The following is a 27,007-nucleotide window of genomic DNA, read 5'->3' as shown; positions in this document are numbered from 1 at the left end:
GATCCCCCATATAGGGATCGAGTACTTGGGACAGAAAGAACCAAGTTATCTTCAAAAACAGGCAGATTCACATTTCTCTAAAAATCCACAATGTTTATTAAAATGTCACTAAAAGGCAGAAAGCAGATTCTTTTCCTGCCCCATATGTAAGTCCAGACAAAAATAGCGCCCTTTGTATAAAACCCAAATCCCTCGATGGTCTATCCTTGGTAAGAGGAAAATGAGAAGGTAGGGCCCCAAAGGTGCAACATTCCCTCCTCCCAACAACCAAATGGAGCACCAATCCCTGAGTATAGGGGAGTACTGAAGTTCTTGGACCCTAGGAAAGGAAAATGGTTCTAGAAAACCCACTATGATCAGAGCCTTTCAGTGCCATTTGTGCCATTCCAGCAAACATAGGGCTTGTGTTTCTTCAACCAAGAAGAAACCTAGCCAATGAGGGATGGAGCAGGTAAATACAGGAAGAAGGAGGCAACCAGAAGAGGATGATAACAGCTAATGGGAGAAAACTCTCACTTCCCTGACTTAGCCAAGAGTTTCTGGTTGTATAGATCCTCAGAGCTGTGGAGGAGAGCACAATACAAGAAAGAGTTAACAAGTAGCCCCCATCACACACACCTGCCTTGCCTTTTCCTCTAGCAAAGTCCCACAGGATCCAGCACCTGCCCAGGTATGCTTCACTGGCATCCTTGGAATCACATTGGTATCCATAGGAAAGATCTGCTTCTGAAGGGGTCTTGCTTGTATCTCCCCAGGCAGTGGTCAATCCAACTCCAAATGCTGAGTATGCAGAGCCCAACGATAAGCCCAACTTCCCACAGCCAAGGTCCATCTGCATGCATCTTCCTTTTGGAGGAATAGCAGTAGAGTCTCATCCTCCAACCGGCTCATGAGGCTGGCTGCACCTAGTGCCACACCACTACCCATTCCATAAGTGTTGACAGTGAAGACAGACACAATGAGGATAGTTACTGCAGCCACCAGGGCCACAGCTTGACCAGCCACAGCCCGGGTCTCGGTGCCCAAATAGTCCCCAGCCATGGCCAGGACCATGCCACCCCCTAGAAGCAGATTGGCTGTAGAGCGGTCTCCATTCACCCAATGGAAATCAAAGGCCAAAAGAGGAAGGCCGATGACTGTGGCCACCCATGTTCCCATCTGGTTACTGGTATCTGTCTGGGGACCTGGGACCAATGCAGCAGCTGCAGCTAGGGCTTGAAGGAGGAAGCCTGCTGCAGCTCCTCGGTTCACCTGTTAACATGGGAAAAGGGAAAATTGGGTCACTGGGACAAGAAATGACCATATACCACCCTCTGAGCAGCCCAGAGTCAGAAGCTGGTCCTCTAAATTTCTATTTATCTTCCTGTGCATTCCCATCCACCAACATTTAGACTCATTTGCTCCATTTGACTCTACATCACACACCCTCCTCACATTCTTAAACTAGTCAGATAAAAATGGAGTTGGTTTATGTACACATTGTCCAAACCAATCTCTGTAGCCTACAAGGTCAAGAGAAACAATGTTTGGTTCTCCCACCACCCAGCCTATTATATACAAAGACTCCTATTCAGGTATTCTATGACCTCTGATGATATAAAAGGATCTATAACTCCTCAAACTCCCACTCCCATGTTCTGGGCCACTCACCCGAGCAGAATGCACAGCAGAGTGTAGAGAGACTACTCCTAGAACAAGGTAGGAGAGCTGGGTGCTCCATTCCTCAGGCTTGTCTGCCATGGCACCAGAGAAAGGGAAGATGAGGAAGGGGCCTTCTGTTCAACCTTCAAAGGAAAGGAAGGAAACAAGCAGCTACCTTATCCCACCCAAAACTGAGAACCCTTGGGAACCCAGAACAATCTTAGGGAGGTTCCGTTATTTAAGCAAGTATATAGTAGAAAAGAGTGAGCATGAGCTAAACTGAGGGAAGCCACTGCTGGGCAGGAATTAGAATTAAATTAGAATTAGTAAGGAATAGGTAACATATAGGAAGAGGCAGAGTTTCTTTGGCCCGTGGAGATCACACTGTGCAGGAAACGGGTAAGGATGGCCATAGCAAGCAAAAAGCTTAGCTTTGTGACATGGGGAGTGGGAGAATAGGGCCAGGATTTGGAAAAGATGGAGCGAGAGCCCGGAATTACCTTTGCTGAAGCTCGAATGGATGGACAGGTACTGGGCCTTGAAGGATGCCGGACACGCCGTCAGCTCGAGCCTGGTGGAAGAGGGAGGAAGGGACTCAAGAGGGGTCGGGGAGGGTCGGGAGGGCGGCGCTGGGGAAGGCCGGTCCGGGCCCAAGGCGGCGGCCCAGAGGCAGAGGCGCTGTCCAGCTGCTGGGGCAGGCGGGCTGCGGGGGCCGGGAGGAACAGCCCTTGAGGCAGGGCAGCGGAGAGCGGCGGCCGCAGCGCGGGACTGGGGCCCAGCTCGGAGCACCTGCGGGCCCAGGCCGGGCCAGAGGACATCGGGGGCGGCGCAGCGGCTTCTCCCGGGCAAGCTCCGCCCCCCGTTCCCATGGAGCGCCTGGAAGCCCGAGTCGCGGCCGGGAGGAAACGAAGGGAAAGAGGATCCTGGAACCTTAGACTTGGCTCATCAGCGCCCTCTGGGTCCGGAGGGGGAGGAGGCGGGATATCCTGGGGAGAAACTGAAAGGTGGAATGTCCCGGGAAATCAAGATTGCCCAGAGATGGGACAAGCTAATTCGAGTGCAAGACTGAGGCTCGCAGGCCAGACATTAGATTTTCCTTGCACTCTCTCCATTTCTCAAAAGTTTTCAGCAGAATCACCCATTTTTCTTTAGTTGTTCGCCACCCCAACCCATCTCTGTCTACTGAAATTATTGAAAATTCAACATGTCCAAAATATAATTTAAATCAAAGCCATCTATTCTCCAAACAACTGGATGTTCATCCAGTGTCCCAGCTTCCCAAGTCCGGATTCATCTTTTGCTTTTCCCTCAATTCGTTAATCCTAATATTTGCAAAGTTACCCCCTTTCTTCCATTTACCTGGCCAATATTCCATTTTAGGACTTTGTCATCTCACACTGACACTGTACAAACTATAACCTGGCCCTCCTGATCTTTCTGCTATTCCTAGGTTCCATCTTCATTCACATAGCATACAAGTTGATACTCTTAAAATATCTCTAACCACATCACTCTTATTTTTAATAATTTATTTTCTCAAATATATGTAATGATAGTTTTCAACTATCTTCATAAAATTGTTTCACATTTTCTCCCTCCCCTTCCCCTAATAGAGCAGTCTAATATGGGTAATATATGTATAACTATATTAAACATTTCCATATTAATCATACCACTCCCTTATTAAAAAAAATCTTAAATGATAAGCTATGGAGGGGGATAGAGCCAAGATGGTAAATTAGAGGCAGCAACTCACCTGAATGATCCCAACATTCCCCTCCAAAGAATATTAAGATAGGGGCTCCTAGGTGGCCCAGTGGATAGGGCACCAGCAACCTCAGACACTTAACAATTACCTAGCTATGTGACTTGGGCAAGTCACTTAACCCCATTGCCTTGCCAAAATAAATAAGTAAATTTAAAAATTCAAAGAATATTAAAATAAAAGCTACAATTTTTGGAGCAACAGAGCAAACAGGTTGGGATGAGACTTTTTTTTGGCTAAGACAATTTATGAGGTTGACAAGAGAGGTCTTTGGGTGGAGGTCTGTTCAGAGTCCATGCAAAATGACTGTGGCACCAAACAGCAGGCTGTGGAGGTGATCAGCAGCTGCTTAAGAAATGTTCAGTCCAGGGATGGTAAGGGAGTCAGAGGACCAGTCAGAAAGTGATTACAAAGGTTGCTTAGCTGGCACTAGGTGTAACTGGTTCTGATTGATAGTTCTAGTCCCAATAAGCAGTTCTGGATCATAGTTCCAGGGCAGAGAGGTAACAGTGAGCCTGGTTACAATTATATGGCAATGAGGAGTGCTAGCAATTATGCCTATGGAGGTACAGAGGACCTGTTTACAGTTCCAGAATCAAGAGAATCACTAGCACTTGCAAAGAAGTAAGGATCAAAGTATAGAGCAGGAGAGCAATAAACCTACCTCTCACTACATCACACCACCTTGAAAACACCAAAAATTTGCAGACCCTCAGAATCAGCTCTAAAAACATCAGCATGAAAAAACCTATTTGACACAGCACCTCCCCACCTCAGATAAGCAGAGTCCAATTTTTACATAAAGTTCAAAGTCAGGAAATAGGCTGGAAAAAGTGAGAAAACAGAAATAAAAGAACCTGATAATAAAAATCTACTATGATGAAAGGGAAGACACAAACTCAGAAGGAGATAACAATATGAAAACAGCTACAACTAAAGTTTAAAAAAAATGCTAATTTGGGGTGGCTAGGTGGTGCAGTGAATAGAGCACCGGCCTTGGAGTCCGGAGTACCTGGGTTCAAATCCGGTCTCAGACACTTAATGACCTAGCTGTGTGGCCTTGGGCAAGCCACTTAACCCCATTGCCTTGAAAAATCTAAAAAAAAAAGACTATATCAGACTGCCTTCTGTGGGGGAGGGGAAAAGGGAGGGAAAGGAGGGTGGGGGGAAATTGTAAAATTCAAAACCTTGCAAAAAAAATGTTAGGTCAAAAAAAATGCTAATTTGACCCAAGCTCAAGAACAATATCTGGAAGAATTAAAAAGCTAAGAGTGTTAGAGGAAAAAATTAGGAAAAGAAATGAGACACTTCCAGAGTCAGAGTCAAGATGGTAGAGTAGAGAAAGCATTTATCTGAACTCTTCCAAAATACTCCTCAAAACAATATTAAAATAATACCTCAAATTGAATTCTAAAGTGGCAAAGCAAATAAAAGGTCAGAGTAAGACATCCTTTGAGCTCAAGACAACACAGGAAGTCAGAAAGTCAGAATTGTGAACCAGGTAGGGGTTGACTAGAACCCATTAGAAACATTAGTAGTGGGATTAGGTGGTAGTAACAAGAGCAGTAGAAACTTTGGGAGCTCTCAAACCAAGGACTATAAGGGTAATTAATCAGAAAGAGATTACGGGGCAACCCTGTGCCAGCATTGGATGCAGGGCTGGACAATGTTTGTCATTTCCATTGCCCATATCTACTAGTGGGTCAGAGTTTAGGGGCAGAGAGTATCACTTTCAATTAAGAGGGAGTGGAAGCCCTGAGGAACAGTATCACTTCTGGTCCTATGGGATCAGAGATTATGAAGATTAGTATTACTTTTGGACCCAAGGGAGGAGGTGAAAACAAAAATGCAGAAAAAGAGAACAGTAACCATACCTCTTCCCAGATCACACCACCCTAGAAGTACTGAAAATTTCCAAACCTCAAAAATAGCTTTGAAAGGAGCAGCTTTAAAAAGCCTGAAGTTTGAAATAATAGTGAACAGTAATAATTAAGATCCAAATCAAGAAATAGGGTGGGGAAAATGAGCAAATAACAAAAAAAGATAAGATCCTAAAAGGTTACTATACTGACAGGAAAGTTCAAGACACAATATCAGAAGACAATGAAGTCAAAATAGCTAATAAGCAAAGCCTCAAAGTAAAAAATGTGATTTGGACACAAACTCAACAAGAATTCCTGGAAGAATTTAAAAATTATTTTCAAAACCAAATAAGAGAGATAGAGTAAAAGCTAGATTAAAAAAATGAGAGTAAAAGAAGAAAATTATGAAAAAGCAATTACCAGTTTGATAAAAGAAGAACAAGAATATTCTGAAGAAACTAACACTTTAAAAAGTAAAATTGGTCAAATGGAAAAAGAAGTACAAAAACTCACTGAGGAAAATAATTTATTAAAATTTAGAATTGGATTGCAGAAGTTAATGATTCTATGAAACATCAAGATCCAATGAAACCAATCAAAGGAATGCTACAAATAAAAGAATATATGAAATATCTCATAGAAAAAATTGATCTGGAAAATGGAGGGAGATAATTTAATAATTATTAGATTATGTGAAAGTCATTAATGGTCAAAGAATCTAGACATCATGTTTCCAAAAAACTTATCAAGGAAAATTGCCCCAATATCCTAGATACACTGATTACTACTGAAAACTATGAATATTATAGCCAAAATCCATATAGCCTAAGTCAAAATGAAAACAGCCAAAAAGAAATCATCAAATACCATGGAACCATGGACAGGATTTCACAAGATTTAGCAGCTACAACCTTAAAGGAGCAGAAGACTTGGAATATAAAAGACTTGTGATGGAAAATGCCATCCATCTCCAAAGAAAGAACTATGGAGTCTGAATGCAGACCAAAGCATACTATTTTAATTTTTTTAATTATTTTTTTTATTTCTCATGTTTTTCCCTTTTGTTCTGATTCCTCTTTCACAACATAACTAATATGGAAATATATTTAACATTTTTAATCTATATCAGATCACTTACTATCTTTGGGGAAAGGAAGAGAAAAATGTGGAACTCAAAATCTTAGAAAAAAATGAATACAGAATATTATCTTTATATGTAACTGGAAAATTTTTTTAATTATATAAGATCCTTTGATTTTTTTAAAAAAAAGAAGACTTGGAATATGATATTCTGGAAAGCAAAAGAGCCCAGATTATAAACAAGAATAACCTATCCAGTTCCCCTTTAGGGGAAAAAGTGTATATTTAATGAAATAGAGAACATGCAAAGATTGCTGATGAAAAGACAAGAATTGAATAGAAAGCATGACCTTCAAATAAAAAATTCAAGAAGTTTAAAGAGTAAACAAGAAAAAGAAATCAGAAGAGACTCTATAAGGTAAAACTGCATACCCATCTATACATGAAGAGGATACATGTATTTTCCAAGAATTTTATCATGATTACTGTAATTAGAAGGATTCTATATAGTTGACTTGATTATATGGGGTGATTAAAAAAGGATTAGTGAAAAAAGGAATATCTTAGATAAAGGGAAGAGAGATGGGGGAAATTATCTCGCAAAAAAAGAGGTGGAATAAAAACAAAAACAAAAAAAGGGTGGCTAGGTGGTGCAATAGATAGAGCACCAGCCCTGGAGTCAGGAGGACCTGTGTTCAAATCCAGCATCAGACACTTAATAATTACCTAGCTGTGTCACCTTGGGCAAGCCACTTAACCCCATTGCCTTGCAAAAACCTATAAAAACAAAAACAAAAAAAAGAGGTAGGCAAAAAAAAAGCTTTTACATTTCAGGGGAAAATGGGGGGGGGCAGGGAAGGTAATACCTGAGCTTCACATCTAAATTAATCCAAAATTGAAAAATATATATGCATAATCATTTGATTATAGAAATGTGTCTTACCTAACAAGAAAGTAGGAAGGGAAGGGGATTAGAGAAAAGGAGTGATAAAAGAGAGGGCAAATAAAATAAGGCAGCAGTCAAAAGCAAAATAGAATTTAGAGAAGGAGCAGAATAAAAAATGAAAAAAAACATGAGAAAATAAGATAGAAGAGCAGCTAGGAAATGTGGTAAATAAACATTGACCCTGGAGTCAGGAGGACCTAAGTTCAAATCTGGCCTTAGATACTTGTAGCTATGTGACCTTGGACAAGTCACTTAACCCCAATTGCTTCCAAAAATAAAAATAAATAAGATGAAAGGAAATGATCATAACTGTGAATTAGAATTGTATGAACTCACCCATAAAATGGAAATAGATAGCAGAATGAATTATAAACCAGAATCCAACAAATGTTGTTTACAACACAGTTAAAATAAAGGACTGGAGCAGAATATATAATGCCCCAACTGAAGTTAAAATAGGGATAGAATTCACAATTTCAGACAAAGAAGAGTGGAAAGGAATAAACAGAGAAACTTCATCTTCCTAAAAGGAATTGTGCTTTCAAAATTAAACATATGTACCAAATAGCATCAAAATTCTTAAAAGAAAATTCAATGAATTATGGCAGGAAATGCATAAACCTCAACTTTCCTCTCTCAGAACTAGGCAAATCTAACCATAAAATTAGCAAGAAAGAAGTCATGTTGATGAATAGAATTTTAGAAAAGTTAGATATGATAGACCGCTGCTTTTTCTCAACTGTTCATGGCTTCTTCACAAAAACAGATCAGGAATCAGGACAAGCAAATGCAGAAAGGCAGAAATGTTCAATGCAGCCCTTTCAGACTATAAAACAATAAAATTTAATTTAATAAAGTATGATAGAAATAAGGATCAAAAGTTAATTACAGTGTCTGGGGTGGCTAGGTGGTGCAGTGGATAGAGCACCGGCCCTGAAGTCAGGAGTACCTGAGTTCAAATCCAGCCTCAGACAATAATTACCTAGCTGTGTGGCCTTGGGCAAGCCACTTAACCCTATTGCCTTGAAAAAAAAAAACTAAGCATGAATGGGTCAAAGAAAAAAAGCATAGAAATAATTTCACTATAGAGAATGACAACAGTAGGATAACATTTCAAAAATTTGTTGGATAAAGTCCAAGCAGTCCTTAGGGGAAAATTCATATTTAAATGAAATATCAATAAAAGAAGGAGGAGGGGGAGAGAAGGAAAGGAAAGAATTTGGAACTCAAAACTTTTTAAATGAATGTTAAGTATTTTTTTTACATATCATAGAAAAAAATGACAATTGCAGACAGTATAAAATATTTGGGATTCTGTCAAGGAAAATCCAGGGATTATAGGAATCCAATTACAAAATACTTTTCATACAAATAAAGATCTACAATGCAATGTTTGTCCTTCATTTTTTTTTTTGCAAGGCAATGGGGTTAAGTGGCTTGCCCAAGGCCACACAGCTAGGTAATTATTAAATGTCTGAGATCGGATTTGAACCCAGGTACTCCTGACTCCAGGGCCAGTGCTTAAACCACTGCGCCACCTAGCGGCCCCAGTGTCCTTCATTTTCGAAGAAGTCCATGACGACAGGGAAGTGATATTTCTGATAAACTCATGAATTGGATTTGAATGAGGAGGTGCTGTGATAAGTCACCATTCTCAGTTTCTTCTCCAGAACCATTTGGATCCAGTGGTCAGATATGAATCAGATGACTGGAGACAGCCCTAGATGTGAGGCAGTCAGGGAATGACTTGCCCAGGGTCACACACCTAGTTAGTGTCATATTTCTGAGGCTATATTCAAACTCCTGTCCTCCTGACTCCAAGGTCAGTGCTCTATCTACTGCACCACCTAGCTGCCCCAAAGTAATAGCTAAAAAACTGGAAAAATATTAATTGTTCATGGGTAGGCCAAGCCATTATAATAAAAATGACAATTCTACCTATTTATTTATTTGGGGCCAAACTGATAAAAATGTCAAAGAATTATTTTATAAAGCTACAAAAATTAGTAACAAAATTCATCTAGAAGAAAAAAGGTCAATAATATCAAGTTCATGGGGTAAAAGTGTTCAGGAAGCAATCTAGTAATTCCAATTTTAAACTCTATTACAAAGAAGTAATAATCAAAACAATCTAGTGTTTTTTCTGTTTGTTTTTGTCCTTCATTCTCAACCATGACATTAGGGAGGTAGCAAAGAATCAGAGTGGATTCAGTGGAATAGCCTAAATACACAATTCACAGTAGTAAACAACCATAGTAACTTAGGAGTAAAAGCTCAATCTTGAATAAAAATTCCTTGGAAAACTGGAAAGCAGTTTGGCAGAAACTAGGGATAGACCAATATATTTCACACCAAATACCAAGATAAGGTCAAATTGGATATATAGATAACTTCTGGGTGTGGAAGCAAGATGGTGGAGAGCATCTAGGAAGCTTCTTGAACTTTCTTAATTTCCCTCTGAAACAATTTTAAATGAAGCTTCTAATCAGATTCTGGAGCAACAGAACCCACACTACAAGAGTTAAACAATTTCCCAGTTCAACATACCTTGGAAAGGAAAGGTCTGTCATACTTGGGGAAAAGGGGAGCACAGCCCAGGATAGTCAGGGAGTGTAGGAGGAGGCTCTTAGCCTCGGCAAAGATCAGTAACCAAGATCCACCAGTCCCAGTTCAACTTGGTAGGCCAGCAACATGGGCTCTAGCCCCAGAGTAGAAGGCATATTTTGAGCCCCAGAACAAAGGCATAATTTGAGCCTCGGAATGGAATCACAAGAGACAGGACTACGTTGGGTTGCCAAATCACTGGCAGCAAGCCACCAATACCTAAGGCCCTGCTGTGAAAAGTCATAGACTAGTCACCCTCCCCCCAACCTCCGCTTAGATCTCCAGCTCAAGAAGCTAAAGAACTGTGTTGCAGGAACAAAGTTCAACTTTTAACAAAGAGCAAAAAAAAAAAATCCCTTACCATAGGAAGTTACTAGGGTGACAGGGAAGATCAAAATGCCATTTTAGAAAAGAAAAGCAATGGCAAACTGTCTATATGGGAAGTCTCAAAAGGTATTATGAACTGGTCTCAAGTCCAAAAAGTCCTCTTGGAAGAGGTCAAAAAAGATTTTAAAAATCAAGAGCAGTAGAAGGAAAAATTGGGAAAGGAAATGAGAATTATGAAGGAGAATTATGAAAAAAGAAGAGTCAACAACTTGGGAAAGGAAACACAAAAGATGGATGAAGAAAACAATTCCTTTAAAAAAGAATTGGTCAGGGGTGGCTAGGTGGCACAGTGGATAAAGCACTGGCCCTGGAGTCAGAGTACCTGGGTTCAAATCAGGTCTCAGACACTTAATAATTACCTAGCTGTGTGACCTTGGGCAAGCCACTTAACCCCATTTGCCTTGCAAAAATCTAAAAAAAAAAAAAAGAATTGGCCAGCTGAAGAACATAAGTCCTTAAAAATTATAATTGGAGGGGTAGGTGGCACAGTGGATAGAGCACTGGACAGAGTCAGGAGAACCTGAGTTCAAATCCAGCCTCAGACACTTAATAATTACCTCACTGTGTGACCTTGAGCAAATCACTTAACCCCATTGCCTTGCAAAAACTTTAAAAAAAAATTTTAATTGGGCAAGTGGAAGTTAATGACTCTATAAGACATCAAGAATCCATAAAACAAAATCAAAAGACTTTAAAAATAGAAGAAAATGTAAAGTAGGGGAAAAACTCATAGGAAAAACAGCTGACCTGGAAAATGGATCCAGAAAAGATAACCTAAGAATTATTAGAATACCTGAAAGTAATGATCAAGAACAGAGAATGGACAATATCTTTCTTTTTTTCTTAAGGTTTTTGCAAGGCAAATGGGGTTAAGTGGCTTGCCCAAGGCCACACAGCTAGGTAATTATTAAGTGTTTGAGGTCCGATTTGAACCCAGGTACTCCTGACTCCGGTGCTTTGGACAATATCTTTCAAGAAATAATCAAGGAGAGGTGGCTAGGTGGCACAGTGGATAAAAAACCAGCTCTGGAGTCAGGAGTACCTGGGTTCAAATCCAGTCTCAGACACTTAATAATTAGCTAGCTGTGTGGCCTTGGGCAAGCCACTTAACCCCATTGCCTTGCAAAAAAAATCAAATTAACCAAAATTTTATTCATTTTGTTGGGGTTTTTTAAAAACAAACTCTTGGTTTTATTTCCTAGTTCAATAGCTTTCTTATGTTCAACAAAATTATCAGAAGTAACATGATTATTTTAATAGATGCTGAAAATTTTTTTGACAAAATACAGCACACATTTCTATCAAAAACACTAGAGAGGGCAGCTAGGTGACACAATGGACAGAGCACTGGTCCTGGCATCAGGAGGACCTGAGTTCAAATCCAGACTAAGACACCTACTGATTACCTAGCTGTGTGACCTTGGGTAAGTCACTTAACCCCACTGCCTTGCAATAAAACTAAAAAAAAATTCTAGAGAGTACAGGAATAAATGGAGCTTCCCTTAAAATGATAAACCACATATAACTAAAACTATCAGCAAGCATTTAATGTATTGGAGACAAGCTTTAAAAATTCTCAGTAAAATCAGGGGTGAAACAAGGTTATCACCACCACTATGATTAAATATTTTTCTAAAAATATTAGCTTTAGCAACAAAATAATAAAAAGAAATTAAAAGAAATAGAATAGGCAACGAGATAATAGAGCTATCATTCTTTGCAGATAATATGATGGTATACATAGAGAATCAGCTAAAAAACTATTTGAAGCAATTAAAACTCTAGAAAAGTAACAGGATATAAAACAAACCCACATAAATCATCAATATTTCTATATATTACCAACAGAGTCCAGTAAAAAAGACAGAGAAATTCCAATCAAAATAACTGTAGAAAATATAAAATATTTTGGAGTCTACCTGTCAAGTCAAATCCAGGAATTATATGAATACAATTCCAAAACACTTTTCACACCAATAAAGTCACAACTAACCAATGGAAAAAATATCAACCATTCACTGGTTAGCTAAGCTAATATAATAAAAATGACAATTCTACCTAAATTATTCTACTTATTCAATAGAATTATACCAATCGAACTACCAAAATTATTTTATAGAACTAGATAAAACAATAACAAAATTTATCTAGAAGAGCAAAAGGTCAAGAATATAAAGGGAATTAATGAACGAAATGCAAAGGAAATCACCCTAGCTAACAGATCTAAACCTATTATTATAAACAGCAATTATCAAAACTGGTACTAAGAAATAAAGTAGTTGGTCAGTGAAACAGATTATGTTCACAAGTCATAATAGTAAATAATTACTGTTTGATAAACCCCAAAACTTCAGTTTCTGGGATAAGAACTTACTATTTGACAAAAATTGGGAATTGAAAAATAGTATGGTAGAAACTAGGCATAAACCAACATTTCTATTCCAAAATGAGGTTGAAAAGGGTACAGATTTAAATACAAAGACTCTTACCATAAGCAGTTTAGTCAAGCAAGGAATCATTTAGCTATCAGATCTGTGGAAAGGAAAATAATTTATGATTAAACAAGAGAGAGAGAACATTATGAAATGCAAAATGGATAATTTTTATTATATCAAATTGAAAAACTTTGCACAAAGAAAACCAATTTTAGAAGGAAAGTAGAAAGCTGGTAAATAATTTTTACATCCATTGTTTCTGATAAAGGTCTCATTTCTAAATATATCTAGAGAACCGACTCAAATTCATAAGAATACAAATCATTGCCCAATTGATAAATGATCAAAGGAGATTGAACAAGTGATTTTCAGATGAAGAAATTAAAACTTTTTATAGATGAAGGAATTAAAGCTTTATATATATATATATATATATATATATATATATGAAAAATAACTCCAAATCATTATTGATTAGAGAAATGCAAATTAAAACACCTCTGACCATCTCACAGAATCAGATTGACTAAAATGATAAAAAAAGGAAAATGATCAATGTTGGAGAGAATGTGAGAAAACGAACATTAATGCATTGTTGATGGAGTTGTGAACTAATTCAACTATTTTGAAGAGCAATTTGGAGCTATTCTTCCCAAATGGCAATAAAACCGTGCATACCCTTTGATCCAGCAATACCCCTATTATATCTATATCCCAAAGAGATCATAAAAAGGGGAGAAGACCCAAATGCACAAAAATGTTTATGGCAGCTCTTTTTGTAGAGGCAAAGATTTGGAAATTGAGGAGATGTCCATCAATTGGGGAATGGCTAAACAAGTTATAGTCTATGAATGTGATGGAATACTATTGTTCAGTAAGAAATCATGAATGGGTGGACTTCAGAAAAGCCTGGAGAGACTTACATTAACTGATGCTGAGTGAAATGAGCAGAATCAGAACATTGTGCACAGTAAAAGCAAGTTTATGAGATAATCAACTGCAATAGATTTAGCTCTTCTCATCAATACAGTATCAAAGTTACTTTGAGACCTTTTATGGAAAATACCATCCACATCAAGAGAAAGAACTATAGAGTCTGAGTGGAGATCAGAGTGTATTATTTGCACTCATAAAAAATGTTTTGATTTTTTTTTATTCTCATGGCTTTCCCCTTTTGTTCTTATTTTCCTTTTACAGTATGATAAATATGGAAATATGTATAATATGAATGTACATGTATAACCTATATTGGATCAGTTGCTATCTTAGGTCGGGGGGGAGGAACAGTGAGAGGAAGAAAAGTTAACAAAAATGAATGTTGAAAACTATCTTTATATATAACCAGGAAAATAAATTTTTAAAAAGTGAAAAAAAGAAAAATAGATAAATGAATTAGGCCTAAGGATGACACCATATGTAAATAAAGGGAGCGTGGAAAAATATACCTGTCAGATCTATGGGTAAGAGAAGAGTTTATGATCATAGAGGAGAGAAAGAAGGATTATAGGATGCAAAACAAATAAGTTTAGGGGTGGCTAGGTGGTGTAGTGGATAAAGCACCAGCCCTGGAGTCAGAGTACCTGGGTTCAAATCTAGTCTCAGACACTTAATAATTACCTAGCTGTGTGACCTTGGGCAAGCCATTTAACCCCGTTTGCCTTGCAAAAACCTAAAAAAAAATAAGTTTGATTACATGAAATTTAAATTTACCAAAACACAGCTTAAATATAAGATTCATTCCCCAGTTGATAAATGGTCAAAGGACAGGAACAAATAATTTTCAGAAGAATCAAAGCTATCAATAGTCACATTTAAAAATGTTCTAAGTCACTGTTGATTAGAAAAATGCAATTAAAACAGTTTTAAGATTCTTATCAAATTGGTTAACATAAAAGAAAAAGGAAATGACAAAGGCTGGAGGGGATAGAGAAAAATAGGAACATTAATGCAATGTTGGTGAGGTGGAGTATTCTACATTCTGAAATGATTGGAAATTTGGAAATGTGGTCAAAGGACCATTCTATGCAGACCTTTTGATCCAGTAACACCACTGCTAGGTCTATAATACAGAGATTAAAGAATAGGGGAAAAGATCTATTTGTACAAAGATATTTATAGCAATGGTGGAAAAGAATTGGTAACTGAGGAGATATACATCAATAGAAAAATGACTGAACAAGTTGTGATATATGATTGTGATGAAATACTATTATACCATAAGAAATGATGATTAGGGTAATTTCAGAAAAACCTAGGAAGACATATAAACTGATACAAAAGGAAGTGAACACAATTAGGAAAAGGTTGTCACAGAAACAGCAACATAGTAAGCATGTTCGTTCAACTGTAAAGACAGCTACTCTAAGCAAGACAATGATCCAAGACAAATCTAAAGGAACCATGATGAAAAAAGCAATCCAATGAGAGAACTGGTGATTGCTGAATATGGAATGAAGCATCCTTTGTTAGAGAGAAGTTAGGCTTTTTTGGCAAGGAATTGGGGCTAAGTAACTTGTCCAGTGTCCAGTAGGGAAGTATTAGTGTCTGAGGATGGATTTGACCAGGTCTCCTGACTCCAAGGTCAGCGCTCTATACACTGTGCCACCTAGCTGCTCCAAAGCATCCTTTTTTAAACTTTCTTTTTGTTGTTTTGCAACATAACTAAAAATATGTTTTATATAACTTCACATGTATAATGGATACCAAATTTCTTTCTCAAGGAAGGAGCAGAAAAGAGGAGAATCTGGAAATCAAAAGAAAATTCTTTTGCAATCAAATGAAACATTTTCATATTAGTGATTTTTTACGAGAAGACTCAAATAAAAAAAGAATGAAAGGAAAAATTGAAAAATAGCATGCCTCAGTCTATCTTCCAACTATCATGTTTTTTTGGAAGCAGATAGTATGGTAAATCATTAGTCCTTTGGGATTGCCTTGGGTCACTGTATCACAGAGAATAGTTCTTCATAATACAATGGTGCTATTACTATATAAACATTCTCCTGGGTCTGTTTGCTTCACTTTGCATTATCATATAAGTCCTTCCAGGTTTTTCTAAAATCATCCTCCTTGCCATTTCTTAGAATACAATAATATTCTATCACAATCATATATCACATCTTGTTGAGTCTTTCCCCAAATGATGGGGCATCCTTTCAATTTTGTATTCTTAGCCACCACAAAAAGAACTATAAATATTTTTTGCACAAATTTATGCTTTTCCCAATATTTTTTATTTCTTTTAGATATATATTAGAAGTGGTATTGTTGGACTAAAGAGCACACAAAGTTTTATAATCCATTATGTATAGTGGAACTCAAAATTTTAGAAAATTATTATTAAAATTTTTGTTTATACAATTGGGAGATATGTAATAAAAATAATTTTTAAAAATTATTTATTTTGTGTTATACCAATCAAACTACCAAGTAACTATTGTACCAAGCTAGGAAAAAATAGCAATAAAATTCATCTGGAGCAACAAAAGGTCAAGAATAGGAAGAGAACTGATAAAAATAAATATAAAAAGGAAGGTGGCCTTGCTGTACCAGAGCTAAAATTAGACTTTAAAGCAGCAGTCATCAAAACTGCCAGGTACTGCCAGGTACTGGAGCAGATAGGTCGTGCAGTGGATAGAGCACCAGACCTGGAGTCAGGAGTACCTGAGTTCAAATTTGACCTCAGACACTTAATAATGACCTAGCTGTGTGGTCTTGGGCAAGCCACTTAACCCCATTTGCCTTGCAAAAACCTAAAAAAAACCCCAGTAGTAAATGACTATAGTAATCTATTGTTTGACAAACCAAAGATATTAGCTCTAGGATAAGAATGCACTATTCGACAAAAATTGCTGGGAAAACTGAAAAATAGTATGACAAAAACTAGGGATAGATCCACATCTCACACTCTATGCCAAAATAAGATCAAAATGGGTACAAGATTTAGACATAAACAGTGATACCCTAGACCAATTAACAGATTAAGAAATACTCTGGATCCGGCTGGAAGCCGCCGCAGTAGAAGCTCCCGCCGCCGCGGCCCTCTGCCTGCGAACCCAGAACCCGCCGCCCTCTCCGGTGACCGCCCGCCCCTGGGGAGAGGGAGCTGGTCCACACGCGCAGCCAAGATGCCCAAGAGGAAGGTCAACTCCTCAGAAGAGGATGTAAGGGAAGAGCCCAAGAGGAGGTCGGCCCGATTGTCAGCTAAACCAGCCCTTGCAGAGGTGGAACCAAAGCCCAAAAAGACAGCTGGGAAGGCTAAATTTGAGGACAAAAAAGTTTGCACAAAAGGGGAAAAAGGAGCCAAAGGAAAAGAAGCAGAAGCTACCAAGCAAGAAGAGAATAAAGATGATTTGCCTGCAGAAAATGGAGAAACTAAAAATGAAGAGGTTCCAGCCTCTGATTCAGCAGGAGAGAAAGAAACCAAATCTGAATAACATCTTTTTTTTTAGTTTATTTTTATTTTTATTTTTATTTTTTTAATAACATCTTATAAAAATCTTAACAATTGTCCCTGTACCCTCCCTTCTTGTACAATTTAGAGGAATATTTTTATCAACTATTTTGTAAATGTCAGTTTTTTAGTAACTCTCTAGAAACACATTTTTAAGAAGGAGGCAGTCCCACCTCATCACATTAATGTTTTAAAACAATTAAATAAGTGAAGCCAATCTAAAGTGCCATTATTTAGAGTCCTATTTAAAAAAGTAAGATCATGTGCACATTATCAGTTTGGTTTTTTGTTTGTTTGTTTTAATACAACCAGAAATTAATAGTCTGTTGATTTGGAAAATGTTTCATGTCTTGTGCATAGACTTAACATTGCATGGGCAATTGTTACATCAAATTAAATGAAGCAGAGATAGTAATTTGGAGTTGTGACCATGAATTTTAAAGATCTTATTTTGATTAATCTATATCTATCTTGTCTTTCAGCCTAAATAAAATGACTCCCTGGTGTTGGATCTCCCTTTCAAAATTGTGTGCTATCAGTGACATTGTCATCTTTGGTAATAGTGGTACATTTTTTTTTCTGGTAACTTTGTTAATGTACTGTAAAAGACTGGAAAATGTTTATAGTGAGTGTAGTTTTATTAAATACAGAATTAGTGGAAACTTGCTTTGTAAAAGATCAAATACCTTATCTATATTCAGGATACTGGTATTTGATAACTTCTTTTTAGGGAGAATTGCCTCCAAACAAAGTAAGAAAAGTCACTGGAATAACAGTTTAGAAAAAGGTTACAACTACATAATTTTTAGACTTTTCTAGCATTTTTTAAATGTACAATTTATTCATAGTGTCTATGTACTGATGACCAAATGAACTAATAAAATCTTCATTGCAAAAAGAAAAAGAAATACTCTGGTGGCGGCTAGGTGGCTCAGTGGATAGAGCACCAGTCCTGGAGTCAGGAGTACCTGAGTTCAAATTTGGCCTCAGACATTTAATAATTACCTAGCTGTGTGGCCTTGGGCAAGCCACTTAACCCCATTGCCTTGCAAAAACCTAAAAAAAATACTCTGTCAGATCTGTGGAAAAGGGAGAAATTGGGGCAGCTAGGTGGCACAATGGATAGAGCACCGGCCCTGGAGTCAGGAGTACCTGGGTTCAAATCCAGCCTCAGACACCTAATAAATACCTAGCTGTGTGGCCTTGGGCAAGCCACTTAACCCCATTTGCCTTGCAATAAAACCTTAAAAAAAAGAGGGAAAGAAAAAAAAGAAAAGGGAGAAATTTATTTATGACTAAAGAAATAGAGTACATTATAAACTGCAAAGTGGATGATTTTGACTATATTAAATTTAAAATTTCTGCACTATAAAACCAAAGTTGACAAGATTAAAAGGAAAACAGAAAGCTCGAAAACTATTTTCACAGCTAGGGGTTCTGATAAAGGTCTCATTTCTAAAATATATAGAGAATTGAATCAAATTTATAAGGTTACAAGTCATTCTCCAACTGATAAATGATCAAAGGATATGAACAGGCAGTTTTCAAATAAAGACATTAAAGCTATATAATATAATCATATGAAAAATGCTCCAAATCATTACTGAATAGAGAAATACAAATTAAAACAACTTATGAGGTTCTACCTCACACCTATCAGATTGACTAGGATGGCAAAAAAGGAAAATGATCAATGTTGGAGGGGTTGTTGGAGGACTGGAACATTAATGAATTGTTGGTGGAGTTGTGATCTGATTCAACTATTCTGGAGAACAATATGGAACTCTGCCCAAAGAACAATAAAGCTGCTAGGCCTATACCCAGAAGAAATCATAAAAAATAGGAAAAGTCCCACATGTTCCAGAATATTTATAGCAGCTCTTTTTTTTGTTTTTTTTATTTGATTTTTTTTTTTAGTTTTTGCAAGGCAAATGTGGTTAAGTGGCTTGCCCAAGGCCTCACACCTAGGTAATTATTAGGTGTCTGAGGCCGGATTTGAATTCAGGTACTCCTGACTCTAGGGCTGTTGCTCTATCCACTGCACCACCTAGTCACCCCTTTTTGTTTTTTTCAGAAAGATTTTATTTATTTTGAATTTTACAATTTTTCCCCTAATCTTTGCTTCCGTCCCCTTTCCCTCTGCCCCAACAGAAGGCAGTCTGTTAGCCTTCATATTATTTCCATCATATACATTGATCTAAGTTGAATGTGATGACAGAGAAATCAAATCCTTAAGTAAGAAAAATAAAGTATAAGAGATAGCAAAATTACATAAGATAATGGTTTTTTTTAAATTAAAGGTCTTTGGTCTTTGTTCAAACTCCACAATTCTTTCTCTGGATACAGATGGCATTCTCCATCACAGAAACCCCAAAATAGTGCCTGATTGTTGCACTGATGGAATGAGTGAGTCCTTCAAGATTGAACACCACCCCCATGTTGCTGTTAGGGTGTACAGTGTTTTTCTGGTTCTGCTTATATCGCTCAGCATCAGTTCACGCAAATCCTTCCAGGTTTCCCTGAATTCCCATCCCTCCTGGTTTCTAATAGAACAATAGTATTCCATCACATACATATGCCAAAGTTTGTTAAGTCATTCCCCAATTGAAGGACATTTACTTGATTTCCAATTCTTTGCCACCACAAACAGGGCTGCTATGAATATTTTTGTACAAGTGATGTTTTTACCCTTTTTCATCATCTCTTCAGGGTATAGACCCAGTAGTGGTAATGCTGGATCAAAGGGTATGCACATTTTTGTTGCCCTTTGGACATAATTCCAAATTGTATAGCTGCTCTTCTTGTAGTGGCAAAGAACTGGAAATTGAGGGGATGTACATCAATTGGAAATAACTGACAAAAGTTATGGTATATGAATGTCATGGAATATTATTATTCTATAAGACTCCAGAGAAGCATGGAACAAATTACAGAATCTGATGCTGAGTGATGGGAGCACAACCAAGAGAATATTGTACATATTAACAATATTATGGGTTGGTCAACTCTGAAAGATGCAGCTCCTCTCAGCAGTTCGGAAACCTAGAACAATCCTAGGAGACCTGTTAAGGACAATGCTAACCACATCCAGAGGAAGGAAAAAAACCCCTAAAGAATCTGAATGAACAATACATTCACTTTTTCAAAATTTCTCTTATGTTTTTCTTTCCTATCTCAGTTTTCTTTCTTATCTCCTAATATTCTCATACAAAAAATGACTAATCATTAAACATGTTAAACACAAATGTGTATGTACAATATTCACCAGACTGTTGGCTGCTGAGGAGAGGAGGGTGGGAAGGGAGAGTGGAAGGAAATTATGTAACTTAAAAATATGCATATGCAATGTTGAAAAACTTTAATAACTGTTGGCTCCCTCTTGCTGGACCACCTCTAACCTTGTTGTGTGGCCAGCATACCAGGGACTGGTTGGAATCTCCAGGGATGGGGTGCTGTGTCTGGGTATAAAACACATGTCCTCTCTTCTGTGGACAGTCCCTTCTTTGTTCTGCTGACTCAGTGGAAAAGCCTACACACTGCCAGACAGAGGAGTTGCCTTCCTAACTTTCAGCATGAGCTGAAATAGTTAATAATCTTATCCTTAAGGGAAAACCCAGCTTTCTACTTAAAAAACATGGAAAAGAAGAGCAAGGGACAGCTGTGAAGACTATTCCTCCCACTGGTTCTGTAATGACCTGGCTCTCTTCTTATAAAAGACTTTAACTGTAAAGATTTTTTTTTCTTTATTTAAAATTATTCATTTCTCACACACTGAAAAAAAAACCAAATGTCTTGTGCCTTTCTTCGGGAGCACTGAATTCCTACCTACATATTAAGAACATACTGTGGAAATTCTAGAGTCTTACCCAACCCTAACCCACCCAATATCATTAATCCCTAGAGCGAAGAAAGTTTACCAGACAAGGGAGTGCTTGTATATAATTGGGAGAGATAACAGATTTAAACTCTATAAGTGGTAACTTGTTGCCCTTTTGTCCTTGTTACAGCATTTAGTTGGAAGAGGAAACATTGTGTCCCAGGATCATGGTGGGGTCAAAGTAATTTAGTTACAATGGAGGTATTAGAGAAAAGAGACAGGTTGAAATTTCTATGTTCTAGAGTAGGTGTCAGGTATTCCATGTACCCCCTACCTTCCTGACACCTTAGCCTTCTCCCTTGGTAAAGGCTTCAGATTAAGCATGAAGTAGTCAGTGCCTCTACTGGGCTTTACTGTCCCCAGGGGGACATCTCAGATGCAGCCACAAATCGCTTTGTCTCCTTGCCCAACAGAAAGCCTATGTTGCCAGAAATTTTAGTTTCAAGCAAAGAATGTGCTTTTTCTCTACTTGATGGTGGTGTTATATCCATTTTGTTTCCTTCGTTTTCTCCCTGCTTATAACTAACAAAAGGACTGGGAGATAGAAAGATTATTTTTTCTTCATTCATACTTATTTCTCATTTCAAAATTCTTTATATGGCTGGGCTGGAGAGAGGAACCAGTAACTTTCTCTCCTCAGAATGAAGAATTCCAGTTTGTATATTAGTGTTTGGGGGGAAAAAAAACTCAGACAAGATTTTCATGGACTATTTTGAAAAGTATGTGTCCTTAATATAAAATTTCTAGGCTGGTCCGATTGCAGTGGTAATTATAATTAATTGATTACAGTCAGTTACAGATTTCTTTGGGTGGCTAGGTGGCGCAGTGGATAAAAAACTGGCCCTGGAGTCAGGAGTACCTGGGTTCAAATCCGGTCTCAGACAATTAATAATTACCCAGCCGTGTCGCCTTGGGCAAGCCACTTAACCCCACTGCCTTGCAAAAACCTTAAAAAAAATTCCTATAGGCAGTATTTAATCACTTCTCACCTGTAAAGAAACAGAAGATAAATATTCTTGCAGAGAATAATTAGCAGAGCTTTAAGATTCATTTTGGATTAAGTCCACTTTGCCAATGGATTGTTAATGTTTAGAGTTCCTCTACTAGTATTATTTATTAATTATTTTCCATTCCCATACATAGCCAACTAAAGAGCTTTTCCATGCACCCATGTCTGTTAAAAATTATTTTAAATAAAGTTCATTTTGTTGTAACAAAAAGGAAAAGAAAAACTTTAATAACATTTATTAGAAAAATAAAATAAAATCACAGAATAAAAAATGAACATACTGATCTAAAAACAAATAAAAAAACAAAAAAGAAATGAAAGTGATGCCAGAAAATTAGGAACAGGGAGGAGATGGTAGATGGTAGAGAAGAGCCAAGATGGTAGAGAAAAGACAGGGACTCAACTGAGTTCTTTCCAAAACCCCTCTGAACAACCTTAAGTAATTCCTGAGGACAAATTCTAGAGTAGCAGAATCTACAGAGGGACAGGATGAGAAATTTTCTAGCCCAAGACAACTTGGATGGTCAGCAAATAGAAGTCTGTCACATTGGGGAGATAGTAGAGCAGTCTAGTGTAGGCTATGAACGTGTGGACTGGGTCCCAGCAAACCCTGGAACAGGTCTTTCTTGGGAGCTTCTAAATTAGCCTCAGCAGTGGCTGTTTTCACAACTCTCAATCCACAGATGGTAAGGGGGTCAAACAACTGATCTAAAGGAGATTACTGGGCTCTTTTTGCTGGCCCTGGGGAAAGGAATCTGTTGCTTTTCCCATACTCAGATCCTGGGTCACAGTCCTGATGGCAGTCCCAGGGTGAGGAGAAACACTAGTTCACCAGAGCTTGTCAGAGAAACACTTGACACCAGAGCTAGAATGGGGACCCTCATCACAGTTTCAGGTTAGAATTGAGTGCTTGGGGTCATTCTCCTTAGATCATACCACCTTGGAAAAATTGAAAACTTTCAGAATCCTAGAAGTGTCTCTGGAAACAATTGTACAAAATCTCTGAAGCTTAGGACGGTACACTCTTTTGTTTTTTAGTTTTTTTGTAAGGCAAATGGGGTTAAGTGACTTGCCCAAGGCCACACAGTTAGGTAATTATTAAGTGTCTGAGGTCAAATCTGTACTCAGGTACTCCTGACTCCAGGGCTGGTGCTCTATCCACTGTGCCACCTAGCTGCTCCAGAATGGTACACTCTCAAGGCTGAAAGCAGAGTCCCACTTTAACAGAGTTAAAATAAAGAAATAGGCTTGGAAAATTAGTAAATAACAGAAAAAATTGTGACTATACAAGAGTTTGATTGTGACAGGAAAGATTTAAAAAACTCAAAAGACAAAAAAGTCAAAATTCCTACATCTAAAACCTCAAAGAAAAATATGAATTGATCTTAGGCCATAGCAAATCTCAAAAATTTATTTTAGAAATCGAGTAGAGAGGTAGAGGAAAAAACTGGGAAGAGAAATGAGAGTGAGGCAAGAAAATTATGAAAAACAAAGAACTTGGGAAAGGAAGAATAAAAAATATTGAAGATAATAATTCCTTAAAAAATAAAATAGATTGGGGCAGTTAGGTGGCGCAGTGAATAGAGCACCAGCCCTGGAGTCAGGAGTACCTGAGTTCAAATCCTGCTTCAGACACTTAATAATAATTACCTAGCTGTGTGGCCTTGGGCAAGCCACTTAAGCCCATTGCCTTACAAGAAAACCTAAAAAAGATAAGAAAATAAAATAGATCAAATGGTAAAAAGAGGTACAAAATTCAATGCCTTGAAGAATGATTTGAAAAGCAGAATTGGTCAATGGAAAAAGATATACAAAAATTCATTGAAGAAAAGAACCCCTTAAAAAGTAGAATCAGTCAAATGAAAAAAAAAGTATAAAAGTTCACTGAAGTAAATCATTCCTTGAAGATTAAAATTGTGTATCTGGAAGCTAATAGCCTTATGAGACCTCAAAAAACAAGCAAATAAAATCAAAAGAATGAAAAAATAGAAGACAACGTGAAATATCTCATTTGGAAAAACAACTGACCTGGAAGATAGATCCAGGAGAGATTATTTAAAAATTATTGGACTGGGGTACCTACATGGCACAGTGATTGAGGACCAACCCTGGAGTCAGGAGGACCAACCCTGGAGTCAGGAGGACCTGAGATCAAATCTGTTCTCAGACACTTAATAATTATTTAGCTGTGTGACCTTGGGCAAGTCACTTATTAACCCCATTACCTTACCAAAAAATGTTTACAATCCTATATGGGAAGATTATATATTTAATTCCTTAAAACTTCAGTATTATTAGAGGTCTACATAAACATCAAGCATGAATGTGAGTTGATTATGTTGGGTTGACCCGACCCCTGCAAAAGAAAAAAGAAAGACAGAAATGTAGGCAGAGAAGGAGGAAGAGAGAGGTAAAATGAGGAAATTTTCTCACATGAAAGAGAAATGCAAGGAAGAAGTCTTATAGAAGGGGAAAATGGGGAGAGCAATGCTCAACCTCAATCTCATCTTTTTTAAAGAGGAAAGATTATATATCCATCTGATTTAATAGGGAGAGGAGGAATATAACAACTCCAGGAGAAATGCCAGGGGTCAGATCAGTACATGGCATTTGCAGATCTGATCAAGACCTTTGAAACCATCAGTCATGAGGGCTTGTGGGAAATGATGACAAAACATGATCGTTTTGAGAAGTTTATCAGTATTATACATCAGTATGAAGATGGCATGCTTGCACAAGTTCTGTATAATGGACCATGCTCTGGCACTTTCCCGGTAATCAATGGAGTTAAGCAGAGTTATGTGCTTGCTTCCATATTTTTAGCCTACTATTTTCAGGAATATTGTCAGATACTGTGTGAAGAGGATGATAATGGCATCAAGGTCAGCTGCCACATTGATGTAAATTATTTAACTTGAAAAGGCTACAAGCAAGATGAAGAAGAGTTGGTGCAGTGTAGGCTCTGAGGCTAAGGCGCAACAAAGTATGAATCTTCTGCCACATGTGTTAGTTTTGATCTAACAATTAACAATAAGAAAACAGTTTCTTTTCCAGTCAGCACCACAACATTCCTGCATGGAACCATTGGTTACAACTAATGGAGAAATATTCAATGATGTGGATAAATTCACTTACCTTGGCAGTATACTTTCCAGGGATGTACACATAGATGATGGGGTTGACACACACATTGCCAGAGTTAGCTCAGTGTTTGTGAAGCTCCAAAGGAATGGGAGAGAAGAGATATTAGAATGACTATCAAACTGAAGGTCTACGGTATACCAATGCCATGCCAGGAAAATGAATCAATACCCATTTGGATTGTCTTGGGAAGATTATGAAGATCAGTTGGCAAGACAAGTAAGGTACTAGACTGATGTCCTTTCTCTAGCTGAACTGCCAAGCATTCAAACTCTATAGCTGAGAGCACAACTCTGATGGGTTGACCACATTGTGTGAATGTCAAATGTACCTCTGCCTAAAAGACAGAACACACAAAGGAAATACTCACAAGGAGGTCAGAAAAAGAGATTCAAGGATATTCTCAAGGTCTCGCTAAAAGACTTTGGAATTAATTGTAGGTCACAGGGGATTGTGACACAGGTCATCCAGCATTGTGTATCTATATCAAAGAATGCTCAGTTCTACATGAGCAAAACAATTGCAGTAGCTCAAAAGAACATAAGATGAATAGATTTAGACATTTACACTTCAAATGTCCACATGGACAATTTGTGCCACACCTGTAAGTAGAACTTTCTGAGCTTATATTGGTTTAGTCAGCCACAGTGAGACCTACTATATTTTTTTAATTGATATTTTATTTTTCCAGATACATGTTATGAAAGTTTTTCAACATTCACGTATATGCATATGAATATTTTAAAGTTACATAATTTCCTTCTACCCTCCCTTTGCACCCGAGATCCTCTCTTCAGTGGTGAATAGGCGAACATTGTGTATATACGTTTGTGTTAAGCATGTTTAATGATTAGTCATTTTTAGTATGAAGAATTAATATTAAGGAAAAGAAATACATAAGAAATTTTTAAAGAAGTGAATGTATTGTTCATAGATTCTGAAGGATTTTTTTTTGTTTTGTTTTTCTTCCTCTGAATGGGGGTAGCATAGTCCATAGTGGGTCTAATAGGGTTGTCCTAGCTCTCTGAACTGCTGAGAACTGTATCTATTAAAGCTGATTGACCACAATGTGGTTGTTAATGGAGACACACTATACCTTGACTCCAACATAGTAATGTCCTTTTGGTCCTTTTTGAGATTGAAGGACACCAACCAACCAACCAGGAGAGGAAGAGGATAAAAGATATGGAGGGAGGAAGAGATACAAGGAGGGTAATTAAGGGTGGTAATAGATGGAAGGAAAACAAACTTTGGAAGAGTGACCCTAAAAAAGGATTAACACAAGAAAATAAAAAGTAGAGAAATATACAGTAATCACTACTGTGAATATGAATGGAATGAGCTCAACCATAAAACTGAAGCAGTTGACAGAATAGATTAGAAATCAGAATCCAACATTATGATACTATAAGAGACATACTTAAAACAGAAAGATGCATACAGTTCAAATAAAGGGCTAGAGTATGCTTCAGGTGAAATAAAAGGCGTGGGTTGTAATACCGACTTCCAACAAAGCAGAAGCAAAAAATAGCCCTAATTAAGAGATAATCAGGGAAATTTTGCTACAAGCTACCTTAGACAGTGAAGTAATATCCCAAAATTTTTTCAGCAAGTTTCTCTGATTAAGATCTCATTTCTCAATTATATGGGAAACAGAGTCAAATTTATAAAAACAAAAGTAATTGATAAATATAAAATTGATAAATGGTCAAAGACAGAAGATATCAAAGCTATTTATAGTCATATGAAAAAAGGTTCTAAATCACTACTGATAAGAGAAATGCAAATTAAAAAAAAACTCTGAAGT

The 27,007-nt window shown here is 37.5% G+C and overlaps 1 protein-coding gene and 1 pseudogene across 1 annotated transcript; one reads left to right on the top strand and one right to left on the bottom strand.

Moving 5' to 3' along the window:
- Positions 1 to 79: 79 nt before the first annotated feature.
- Positions 80 to 25,397, bottom strand: TMEM276 (transmembrane protein 276). The gene is made up of 4 exons (XM_074203030.1): positions 25,195 to 25,397; positions 2,142 to 2,212; positions 1,651 to 1,784; positions 80 to 1,251 (listed from the first exon to the last, which is right to left on the bottom strand). Exons 3-4 carry the CDS (start codon positions 1,738 to 1,740, stop codon positions 763 to 765), a joined length of 579 nt encoding a protein of 192 aa, XP_074059131.1. The 5' UTR covers positions 1,741 to 1,784; positions 2,142 to 2,212; positions 25,195 to 25,397; the 3' UTR covers positions 80 to 762.
- On the top strand, positions 16,848 to 17,156 carry LOC141496917 (non-histone chromosomal protein HMG-14 pseudogene; annotated as a pseudogene).
- Positions 25,398 to 27,007: the final 1,610 nt, after the last annotated feature.

Source organism: Macrotis lagotis, chromosome X (assembly GCF_037893015.1).
Source record: "Macrotis lagotis isolate mMagLag1 chromosome X, bilby.v1.9.chrom.fasta, whole genome shotgun sequence".
Lineage (NCBI taxonomy): Eukaryota > Metazoa > Chordata > Mammalia > Peramelemorphia > Peramelidae > Macrotis > Macrotis lagotis.
This window is presented reverse-complemented; position numbering and strand designations above follow the sequence as displayed.